The sequence below is a fragment of the Misgurnus anguillicaudatus genome, chromosome 13 (assembly GCF_027580225.2).
Source record: "Misgurnus anguillicaudatus chromosome 13, ASM2758022v2, whole genome shotgun sequence".
NCBI lineage: Eukaryota > Metazoa > Chordata > Actinopteri > Cypriniformes > Cobitidae > Misgurnus > Misgurnus anguillicaudatus.
The window spans coordinates 31,834,668-31,847,187 of record NC_073349.2 but is presented as its reverse complement, the minus strand read 5'-3'; the positions used below and the strand labels follow the sequence as shown (position 1 = coordinate 31,847,187).

Sequence of the window (12,520 nt, the reverse complement as noted above, 5' to 3'; positions counted from 1 at the left end):
TATGTTTGAGAACTTCAATGTCTGCATGCATTTATTTGTAAGAGGCTTTTATCAAAAGTGATTTTTTTTATTGACAGCGACACGACAGTGACTTAACTGCAACAGGACATTCCGAGAAGTGCTATTTTAAAGTTAGTACAGAGACAAAACGGAGATGCACGTCAAGCCTTGTGTGAACAGTGAAACAATTCTCATCGCCATCTATCGGTCAATACATAAATAACATGAATACACATTAGGCTTGTTCGACTTCATGCTACGCCTAGGGAACTGACAGGCGGATGACATCAAAATACCGCGAGATTGATTCGAGAATCATGCGGAGGAATATGTTGTCGAATCGCTCTCGCGGTACTGTGATGTCATCCGCCTGTCGGTTCTTGCGGCACCACATGAAGTCGAACAAACACTCCGAGTGCAGCCTCCGGAGGCTGCATACATCATCAAGCCTGCTTTATTTAAGTTAACTGAGCATTACATTCGCAAGTCATCAGCATAATACATCAATTTATTATTAACTAAAATTATTTGTTAACTTTGTAATTGTTAATATTTTAAAATAAGACTTGATGACGTATGCAGCCTACGAATGCGACCTTCAGCAGCCTTCGGATTGAGAAACGGCCACCGTGTGTTATGTAATTTAATCCATGTAGTTATATTTGCTGAATTTTTATCCGTGAGTCATCATCAGTTATAGAGCAATATGAGTGTAAACAACATGTCATATTAGTGTTTACATTTTTACATTTTCCCAAGTCGTGTGCGCATGACTCGCGCTGTTACGGTATCGCATATCTGTCCTGTTATGAAGCTTGTATGCTGACGGACTGTAATCGGATATAAGTTGGGTCCGGTCCGGATTGATGGACGATGGGTCTGATCGCTCGCGTGCGTAAAGAATGGTTCATCATCGGTATCGTCCTCGTGATCACGTTCGTTGGAGTAAAAGGAGGTGAGATTGACAAACCCCCACCTCAGCATGCACCTCCAGCGCCGATACAACTCCCAAATTCAGTTTATATACACTTAATAATAAAGCATTACCAGTGGCATTCGTGGGTGAATAAGACATTTGGACCCGCGTGGGTTCAAACTTGTTGCATTGGAAATTCATTACATTTCACCCTGCTGTGGAATGCAGCTGGGACCAGCATAAGCTGGTGAGCTGGTTTTAGCTGGTCTCCCAGCTTGTTTTTAGCTGGTATTGCTGGTGTAGCAAGCTGGTCTAGCTGTGTTTTGGTCACTTTTTAAGCTAGTCTAGCTGTGTTTTGGTCACTTTTTAAGCTGGTCTAGCTGGATTTAGCTAGTCAGGCTAAAAGACCAGCTGAACCACCAGCTTTGCCAGGCTGGGAGCTTAAACCAGCTACCAGCTTGTGCTGGTCTTGGCTGGATTTTTCAGTAGGGTAGTAACTACATTATACAAAATGATTTGTTCAGTATTATTTATTGAGTTTGAGTTTGAGTATTGAGTTTTTTAAATGTATTGTTTTGAATCTGGTTTGTGGAGGTAACAGGTGGATGGTTGTGTTAAAGGACAAGTTGGGTATTTTGCACTTGAAGCCCTGTTTTCAGATTGTTTGGGATGAAATAGAGCGGTGTTGGCTGGGATTTCGACGTGTGCGGCTGCCCCGAGAATTTTCGGGTGTTTGTGTTTCGCCTCACACCTCTGCGGTGGGTTGGTGGGTGCACTGGAGCAATCCTTTCTGGAGTGCATTGGACTTTCGTTTGCAAAGACGTGGGGCTCACCGGGTGGTCGGTGGTGTTCACTGGTGTGCTCATACAAAAATCGCTGCAAAAGATGCTTTCCAACAGGTGTTTGAGCATTCGTTGTTAACTTGTGGACCTATTTTTCCAAACGCCTCACACCCGTATATTCTTCCGCTTAGAGCTTGAATAATAGACACTCCAGCCCAGGTAGTGGTGCTAATCCGCCTTTGCCAATTGCAAGAATAGAAACAAAGTTCCTGGCGCGGAGTAATACCGTACCTCACAGCACATCTAATACAAGTCAATGGAGTTGGCAAAAACTACGATAAAACCTGTTGGAACGCGTATTTTGCAGCGATTTTTGTGTTAGCATACCAGTGAACACCCCTGACCACTCGGTGAGTTTCACGTCTTTGTAAACGAAAGTTTAATGCATTTTAGGAAGGATTGTTCCAGTGCACCTATCAACCCATTGTAGAGGTGTGAGGTGAAACACAAACACCCGAAAATTCTTGGGGCAGCCGCATATGTCCAAATTTCAGCCAAAACAGTTCTATTTCATCATAAACAATCTGAAAACAGGGCTTTAAGTGTAAAATACCGAACTTGTTCTTTAACACAACCATCCACCTGTTACCTCCACAAACCAGATTCAAAACAATACATTTAAAAATCTAACTCAATAAATAATACTGAACAAATCATTTTTGAAAACAGATCTTTAAGTGTAAAATACCGAACTTGTCCTTTAACCTCATGTGTCATTTACCTGTCATGATGTAGTGAAACGTTGCAACACCCGAATCTGAGTAAACACTGTCACTTCTGTTCAGAGCGGATGGCGGCCGGGTGCTGCGGGGTGAAGAAGCAGAAGTTGTCGGGATCCCCTGGGGCGGGGTGTCCCGGCGGGGCGGGAAGCGGGGTTGCCGGGACCGGACATTGTGGATCGGAATTGGGCATCGGGTCGTCGTCGACTGTTGTGGCCGGGAACGTGAATCGGGTGAACGGCCTGGGGGGTCCAGGGGGTAGTAGTAGTAGCAACACCAATGCTCTGTCCCCAACTCCAGGAGGCTATAACTCAACCGGCCTCTCCCCGAACCTCAGTCCCGGACCTGGCTCAGGGAGCGGGGCTAGGAAAATGGTCGTTTCGGCGGAGATGTGTTGCTTCTGTTTCGACGTGCTTTATTGCCATCTATACGGATACCAGCCTCCTCGAACACCCAGGTTTACAAACGACCCCTACCCACTGTTTGTCACTTGGAAAATCGGCCGGGACAAGCGGTTGAGGGGTTGTATAGGTACATTTTCTGCCATGAACCTGCACTCAGGACTCAGGGAGTACACCCTTACCAGTGCCCTTAAAGACAGCCGCTTTCCCCCAATGACGAGGGACGAGCTGCCCCGCCTCTTCTGCTCAGTGTCTCTGCTTACCAACTTCGAGGATGTTGGTGATTATCTAGACTGGGAGGTGGGTGTTCACGGCATTAGGATAGAATTTTTTAATGAAAAAGGATCAAAGCGCACCGCCACCTACCTGCCAGAGGTTGCGAAGGAGCAAGGATGGGACCACATTCAGACCATAGATTCCTTACTTCGAAAGGGAGGTTACAAAGCTCCCATCACAAATGACTTCAGGAAGACTATTAAGTTGACCAGGTACCGTAGTGAAAAGTTGACAATGAGCTACGCAGAATACATCGCCCACCGGCAACATCATCACTACCAGAACGGCATCGGGCACCCTCTCCCACCGTAGAACCATTATTCCTGCCAGCGAGCCCAAAGACCAGTCACTGGACCTCTCCGCGGACCTCTTCCCGGGAGAGCCCGCCCCCTCGTGGTCTAGCTATCTGTACTACTGTACCATTTTATGATGATAGTTTCCGTTGCCATGTCGACAGTCAGATGGCGGCATGGCAGCGGGTGGCAAATAAGCATTAAGTGATTTTGAAGCGAAACAATTCATTTATTTTCTCATTTTTATTCTTTGTATTAATTTAGTTTTTGCAGCGTATATATTGACATCTTATAACCCCTTGTTTTTTTTAATGAGCAAATAAACAAGTACTACGTTGTTTTTTCCCCCCAACAAATTTCCTAATCAGGTTTTTGAGTCTGTGGATGGAAATAAGTCATACTTATGATGGGCTAGTCTTGAAGATAGGATTTTACATACCGGTACGCTTATTTTACATACGCTTTAGCGACTTGTCAATTTATCACTTTTTTCATTCGTTTGACGTTGTATTACGTAGGCACTCGGACAACATAAGCAATGACGTACATCCGAGTGAACGAGACTGAGGGAAGTTAGCGAGGGAATGTCATAAAAAACGAACTGGAACGCAGGGCGAGTTGGAGCTGGTTACGTCAGTCACGTGTTTGTTTATGTGTCACGTGCGCAAACGTGTCCAAAGTTTAAAACCACTAGAATTGGCTATTGGGTGCACCTACAGATTTTTCCTTTATGCAAAGCAGTTTTGCGTTCAGCATTTGAATTGAATTTACTCAACAGTCTGTTGCCATTTTTTGTGTAGTGTGTCCTTTTTGACTCAGGTGTTTCATATAAGGAGACCTCATTATGCCCTGCTCACTGCTACGACACATTACGCCTTACAAAGTAGTCCTGCTTCCAATGTTTTTAATTGTGATTTTTTTTCATATAATATAATAACATACTTTATATAATCTTTGCTAAAATAGGCGGACTTTTAAAATTACAACTATAAAGATGATAAACATTTAAACTACAAGAATTCACACTCAGGCGCAAGGATACAGTTTCTACCGGAGCAGCAGGAGTCTAATAAATGTTACACTTGTCATTTATTCCGAGTTGTGCTTTTAGAAAATGTAATACTATGGTGCAAGTTCACGGACTGCACAGCGATCAAAACAAACGTGCAAGGACATTTAATGAGTTTGGCTGTGGATGCTTTAGAAGTTCTTCATAAAACTGTTGAACAAAGATTAAATGATGATCAGAATTAAGAGCATCAGTGAGCAATGTTTGTGTTGTTTTTGAGTTCCAAGTATTTTAAGAGTTTGACTTTCAATGCTTATTTTAAGTGTTATGTTGAATTGTTAGTCATTACCTGCATTAGCGGTTTTAAATGTTGTTGATTATTTTAGCATTGAAAGTGTTATAAATTGACAATAAAGTATTTTGATATATTGAACCTTTACAGTTTTTTACTTGGTTTCTCATATTGCACCTCCTTCATGTTTTGTGATGTTATAGATGAATTAACTGTTAAATATTTATGCTGAAACTGATATTTACTGAACAGAAATTGTTGCTTTTATTGGTTTTCAATTTTGAACTAATATATTATTTAAGTAAATTACAACTAAGAATTAAAAGTATAATTATTACATAATAAAGGATCAGTCCAGTACCCATTAAAAACCCTGGTAAATAACGTGGGCTTCATTAGGTGGGGGCAATATGGGCCCTATGTGTGTTGCCCAGCTGGGCATTTCTCAAATTATGTGGGCCAACCCAGGTGGGGCCATAGTGGAACCCATGGACAAACCCATATAGGGCCCAGATATGAAGCCCATGTGGGCCCCACCTTGCAATGTTGGCTGGGTTTTAAATGCCATTTAAGGAGGGAAAAAGACTCTTTTCTGCAGTAGCTTCACTGGCATACAATTGCACTGATATATTGCATATATATATATATATATATATATGTAAACGTGTAAATAATAATAATAATGATGATGACAGGCTTGTGCACAATTCAGAATTGAATTGAGAATGACTCCTAAATTCCAATTCAATTCTTGAATTTGAATTGATGTCAAAAACAGGATCTAGAATTACAATTCGAATTTGAATTAAAGGAAGCAGAATTGCAATTCAATAGAAATTCAAAGAAATTCATATACATATTATACAGTAAGTAAAGTGTTAAAAATGAAGCTTTCAGTATGTCAGATATCTATAAATTATATTAGTTTGAACTACTTGTACAGATTACATTAACGGAAAATGTTTTCCCCCAGCAATTAATGTTCAAAACTCTAGTCACATAACAAATAATTAAGTTTGATTTTTTTGTCATTGTAATTTTGTGGAACACGATGGAACATGACTTCATTTCCCAGAATGTTTTACTTTAACCAAGTATTTAAAATGGTTTCCAAACAATTTTCCAAAGTAACTTTCCTAACACTGAATGTATGTGAGATTCTTTCTGTTTTGTTTGTGGAATTTCTTTAAAATTGCCATGAATTTAATTCCACTTCCTGTCATTCCAATTCCAATTCAACTTCCTCTAGGGCGGAGTCAATTCAATTCAAATTCCAATTCATGAATTGAATGGAGGCCAATTCTGAAATTCTGAATTGTGCACAAGCCTGGATGATGATGATGAAAATAAACTTGTTTGAAGATCTTTTTGTAACAAAATACAAAAAAATGGCAAAAAGTAACAACTGGGTGAAAATGGCTATATTAAATAGAAACTGAGAAAATACATAAATAAACACAAATCCCCTGTAGAAGTAGATCCCATACTCAGGCTTGAAATGGGCATTTATGAATTCTGATAGTATGGCTAAAAAAAGACAAAAATTATAAAAGAAAAAAATTTAAACATGTTTGGGGGTGGGGTGGCATAAAGATGGGCATATCTGTGGGTATGTGAGCTATGGCTGTGGCAATGAAAATGATAAGCCGAGATAAGCAAGTATCACGTGACGTCTACTTCAGCTGTGGTCTGAATAATAATTATTTATTTATATATGAATAACGGCCCTGGGAGACTATTTATAGCAGTCATTTATTTAAAAATGGTAAAATATTATGTAGATTTAAACATCTTCCCATTAAACCACGCCCATCAGTTTGTGGGTGCGCTCTGATACGGATCGTTACGGTACCGTAAAATCATTCTAAAAGTTCCTTTACTTTCCGTCATCGTCCAGTCATGACATACTAATGTATGAAAAGCTCGCTTACTATGGTTGCTATGACCACCTCAGGTACGATCCAACCGCAAATTTCTTGTAACAACGAAAATTGATCTGATTGCAAATTTCTAAGATTCCCAAGTCGTGTGCGCATTGACTCGCGCTGTTACGGTATCGCATATGTGTCCGGAAATGAAGCTTGTATGCTGACGGACTCTAATGCTCGTCTCTTCTGGATGTAAGTTGGGTCCGGTCCGGATTGATGGGCGATGGGTCTGATCGCTCGCGCGCGTAAAGAATGGTTCATCATCGGTATCGTCCTCGTGATCACGTGCGCCAAGCTCGCGCCGTCGGTGGGAGTGAAAGGAGGTGAGATTGATAACGTTAGACCCCAAATCAGCTTACATTTCTAGTGTTGATATAACTCTTAAATTCAGTTCATATACACTTAATAATAAAGCATTATTAGTGGCATCCGTGGGTGAATAAGACATTTGGTTTTGCGTGGGTTCAAACTTATTCCATTGGAAATGCATTACATTTCAGCTAGTAACTACATTATACATGATGATCTGTTCAGTATTATGTATTGAATTAGATTTTAAAATGTGTTGTTTTGGATCTGGTTTGTGGAGGTAACATCATGTGGATGGTTGTGTTAACCTCATGTGTCATTTACCTGTCATGATGATGTAGTGACACGTTGCAACACCCGGATCTTGAGTAAACACTGTCACTTCTGTTCAGAGCAAAAGCTTCACAGTTCAAGACAAACCCTACATTTTGGTTTTGTCTGAAAGTTCAAAACAAGTTAAAATGCTTAAGAAGATTGATGAGTACATTCATACATCACTATTGTATTATTACATGTTTAAGAAACAATATTACCATAGTATTGCTATGTGTAAAAACTTCGTAACAACAAATTTTCAGGTTCAAATCTGATGCAATGTTCAAGTTTTCCATGCTTTTATTCTGTTGGTCATGTTCTCTATTAGGTCCTCTTCAGCCGGAGATCACAATTACCTACATTGCAGTATCTGTTATTTTCTTTAACAGTGGTCTGTCTTTGAAAACAGAGGTGAGTCTGGTACCTGTGTGTGTGTGTGTGTGTGTGTGTGTGTGTGTGTGTGTGTGTGTTAAGGACGATTTATTTGATTAAACTAATCTCATTTTCTCTTGCAGGAGTTAGCAAGTGCGTTAATGCATGTAAAGTTGCATTTATTCGTCCAGACATTCACACTTGTGTTTTTCCCCATCGCCATTTGGCTCCTTCTCAAAGTTCTGGCCCTGACGACGATCAACGTCTGGCTTCTTAAAGGGTACGTCCTCATGCTCATAAACAAACACTCTCGCTCTACCTGTTCTTGGCTCAGATGAATGGAGTCACTGTTGATGAACTGAAGGTTTTGGACTGCAGGATCTCAGAGCTTCTCTGTGTTTGAGTCATCATATTCAGCTGAAACCCTCACACATCCACTCAAAAAATAAAAAAATATCTTAAAACTCAGGCGAATTTGTTTTATTTTAATTCAACTTTGACACACATTTCTAGTTGTGTAATGACGCAGCGTAAATGAGAGGGTGGGGCCAGTATTTATAAAGAGCATTCTTTACTCCGGTGTGTGTCAATACTATATGAATGAAGGGAATGAAGGCAGTTTAAATGTAGTGAGTGTTTGATATTGTTCATAAAGGTGTAAATATTTGTCTTTCTGTCAGGTTGCAGACTGTTGCTTGTATGCCTCCTCCTGTTTCCTCTGCTGTCATCTTAACTAAAGCTGTAGGAGGAAATGAGGTTAAATATCACAGTCATTTTTCAAATACACTCCTTCACTACAATCACACTCGATCACAATAATCACATCTTTACAACTAGATAAAATCACATCTTTACTGTCATACTCCAATCACAACAGTCACAACTTTACAGTCAAAGTCCTTTACAACTTTACAAACACACGCCTTCACAACAATCACAACTTTAGAACCACACTCCTTCACAACAATCACAACTTCACAAATGCACTCCATCACAACAATCACAACTTCACAAATACACTCCATCACAACAATCACAACTTTACAGTCACACTCCATCACAACAATCACAACTTTACAAACACACTCCTTCACAACAATCACAACTATACAAATGCACTCCATCACACCAAGCACAACTTTACAAAAGCACACCTACACAACAATCACAACTTCACAAATACACTCCATCACAACAATCACAACTTTACAAATGCACTCCTTCACAACAATCACAACTTCACAAATACACTCCTTCACAACAATCACAACTTCACAAATGCACTCCGTCACAACAATCACAACTTCACAAATACACTCCTACACAACAATCACAACTTTACAGTCACACTACATCACAAGTTTACAAACACACGCCTTCACAACAATCACAACTTTACAAACACATGCCTTCACAACAAACACGTCTTTACAGTCACACTCCATTACAACAATCACAACTTTACAGTCACACTCCATCACAACTTTACACATTTTATCACAACAATGTCAGCTTTACACACACACCATAAAAAAATACAGTAGAGAACATTGCAGTTCTATTTTAATAATTGTGTTCTCTATAGGCTGCAGCAATTTTTAATTCTGCGTTTGGGAGCTTCCTGGTGAGTATGATGTTACTACCGTAATAGAAGACAGAATATGTGTGTCATGTGATCTAATGGAGGTCTTCTCTGTTTGCAGGGAATTGTGGTCACTCCTCTACTGCTGCTTGTGTTTGTGAGGAAACTCTTTTTCTTCTTTAATATCATTATATAATGTTCTGCCTGATAATGGCCACAAATCCTGTTTTTATCTCTAGTAATGTGTGTAATAATGTTATATCTGTATATGTCTAGTTGGGCTCTTCCTCATCGGTCCCATTCACATCCATCTTCTCTCAGCTCTTCATGACTGTTGTTGTCCCGCTCATAGTCGGACAGGTGAGTTTGTGTGATGTCCTACACTCAGATATATCAGCCTGATGTGGTTCAGCAGTGCTCCACACTTAAATACACACATTATTTTATTTACTCACCATCATGCCCAGATGACTTTTTCACAATATTTTAATAATATTCTGTCTGTTTGTTGGGGATTTGAGTCAGTTCCAGAATAACAAAAGGCACATGGAAGTATTATAAGTATGGTTGCAAAGGGGCAAAAAGTTTGCGGTAAATTTCCAGAGACTTTCCATGAGAGCTTTATCTGGGGAATTTTGGAAATATTTCAAATTGGAGACTGAACGGGAATGTACAGGAATTTATGGGAATTACTTGGAAATGTATATAAACTATATCATATATAAACATAAACATTTTATTTTGTCAAAAGCAGACATGCATGCAAGGTAATACAAATGTTAAAGAATCCAGATACTTACGCTCATCAAGCCGTGGATTTATTTGATCAAAAATCCTTCAGAAATGATTCTAATATGAAGTGCTGTGTTAATGTGTGTGTGTTTGTAGATATGCAGGAGGTTCCTAAGAGAGTGTCTGGACCGTCGGAAACCTCCATTCGGGACAGTGAGCAGCGTCGTTCTTCTCATGATCATCTACACGACCTTCTGTGACACCTTCTCCAACCCAAACATAGAGCTGGATCATCTGAGCTTGCTCCTCATTGTTTTCATCAGTAAGACTCATATCATGAAACACTTGAATTTTTCTTGCTCTTGATCTAAAATAAGATTATAATAATCCTTCTCTCTCTCTCTCTTTTTCTCATAGTTTTTATTATCCAGTTGAGCTTCATGTTTCTTATATTTATTCTGTCTACAAGGTAAAAAAACACCCTCGCTCACACACTTATTAATCTAACAGTGACCATTGTGTGTTTATTTGTCTTTGTGTCACTGCTACAGTTGTATATTTTTTGTGTGCTTTGTGATGTTTGTAGAAAATCCTCTGGATTCACAGCAGCTGATTCAGTGGCCATTATCTTCTGTGCCACACACAAATCTCTCACATTAGGTATAACAAACACACACACAGTGTTAACTCTACTGTACAATCATTATTTGCTGTGTAGATCAGTATTAGTGTGTTATTTGTTGTGTGTTTGTAGGTATCCCTATGCTGAAGATTGTCTTTGAGGGGTACGAGCACCTGTCTCTGATCTCAGTGCCTCTGTTGATTTATCATCCCGCTCAGATCCTGCTGGGCAGCATCTTACTGCCTTCAATTAAAACATGGATGACTGGAAGACAGAAGGTAACACACTGGTGCCAAACACACACACAACTATCCTGTAGAGAAATGAGGATATACCAGAAGTAACTTTGCAACAAACTCTTAATTAGATTGCTCTGATCTACATGGAATGTCCCCTTTAATTCATCTTTAACCCTAATGCGGGTCAATATATTTAATACAGTATTGGTTTGATTTATTTCTGTTTTAGAGATTTATTTGTTGATAATAAAAACTAAAAAATCTTCTGAGAGTGTATTTATGATGTTTGTTCACCGAGAGTCAGCAGTCAATGAGTGATGGAGAAAAAGCTGAATTAAATCTAGAAAGGTAATTTTAGGTGATTTATGTTCAACGAGAGCAAATTCAGAGACACATAACATGTTTGTAAATCTGAAATGTGATAAATCAAAGCTTTTAACTGTCTATATATAAAACCCTTACATTAGTCAGTCTCTTGCAGGCTCATAATAATGAGATGAATCGTATTTTAATTTTAAATGCACTTTTTTTGCAGACCCCGATACCCATGTGAACGACGTTATTTATTAAAAGTTGTGAAAAACTTGGCTGAGCCAAACCAGACCGGTGAAAATGAGACCAAACCAGACCAGACCGTTCTGCTCTTCAGACCGCAGGATGACGTGTGCCTTATCACCTCAGAAACCTCATTACCGATGATTCCTTCAGTTTTATATAAACATAAATGAATGTATATTTTTATTTTTATATGAAGTGTACAATCTTTCTTACGGCAGCAGCACTCAAGATTTGTTCAATTTGTTTTTTTTTATCTTACATGCAAAGTTGAGTATGTGGCTAAATTGGGTCTTGGGTATTTTTGCAGTAGAAAAACTAAAGAGAGTCAATTCAATGCACTGGTAATACAAAGGAAAAATGTTTAGAGTTGATCATTTACTGTACCTAACAATAATACAGTATTATTGATGTGTTTATTTTGGTGGAAAGCTTTGTAAAACTCAATGAAAGGTCAGACAGATTTTGCTGTGCGACGTTATGTTACCAGAGACAATAAATATTGTCATCAATTCAATGTTTCAGAGTTTTGTTATTCTGAGCATAAAAATGCACACACGCCTGTAGCCAACATTTCACAAAACATGGATTTAATCATTTTTGACTAAACTTAATACAGTTTTAATATTCACACTGCAAAAAATTACTTTCTTACTTATTATTTACCTAGTCTTGTTTCAGTACAAATATCTACACTGCAAAAAAAATGATTTTCAAGAAAAAAACATCTTAGTATTTTGTCTTGTTTTCAGTAAAAATATCTAAAAATTCTCAACTTAAGATGCTTTTTCTTGATGAGCAAAACGACCCAAGAAAATGTCATATTTAAGTGATTTTGTGCATAAAACAAGCAAAAAAATCTGAGAATGGGGTAAGCAAAAAAATGTTTACAAACACTAAATTCAAGAAAAATTCAAGAAAAATGTGCTTACTTAATGTGTTTCATGCACAAGATCACTTAAATTTGATATTTTAAATATAACTAAAAACTAGACTTATTTTCTTGGGTTGTTTTGCTCATCAAGAACATTTTTTCTAGAAGATCATTTTTTGCAGTGTAAATTAAGATGCATTTTCTTGATTAACACAATGACTGCAGAAAATAAGTAGTTTTTAGA

The 12,520-nt window shown here is 38.6% G+C and overlaps 2 protein-coding genes across 3 annotated transcripts; both read left to right on the top strand.

The window, feature by feature from the left end:
* The first annotated feature begins 642 nt into the window (after positions 1–642).
* Positions 643–4,709, top strand: LOC129431046 (nuclear protein AMMECR1-like). Its single transcript, XM_055188740.2, has 2 exons — positions 643–955; positions 2,544–4,709. Exons 1-2 carry the CDS (start codon positions 874–876, stop codon positions 3,464–3,466), a joined length of 1,005 nt encoding a protein of 334 aa, XP_055044715.2. The 5' UTR covers positions 643–873; the 3' UTR covers positions 3,467–4,709.
* A 1,951-nt stretch (positions 4,710–6,660) lies between these two features.
* On the top strand, positions 6,661–11,919 carry slc10a7 (solute carrier family 10 member 7). 2 transcript variants are annotated; one of them, XM_055188747.2, is made up of 12 exons: positions 6,683–6,999; positions 7,629–7,711; positions 7,816–7,952; positions 8,353–8,428; positions 9,258–9,296; positions 9,376–9,411; positions 9,531–9,614; positions 10,143–10,308; positions 10,404–10,455; positions 10,573–10,646; positions 10,741–10,886; positions 11,383–11,919. In XM_055188747.2, the coding sequence occupies exons 1-12, from the start codon at positions 6,900–6,902 to the stop codon at positions 11,398–11,400; spliced, it is 1,011 nt and encodes a 336-aa protein (XP_055044722.2). In that variant the 5' UTR covers positions 6,683–6,899; the 3' UTR covers positions 11,401–11,919. The 2 variants fall into 2 exon arrangements, 1 of the variants encoding a protein (XP_055044722.2); XR_008639705.2 differs by lacking the exons at positions 9,376–9,411; positions 9,531–9,614; positions 10,143–10,308; ... (2 more) ...; positions 10,741–10,886; positions 11,383–11,919 and having other exon boundaries at positions 6,661–6,999; positions 7,913–7,952.
* The last annotated feature ends 601 nt before the right edge of the window (positions 11,920–12,520 follow it).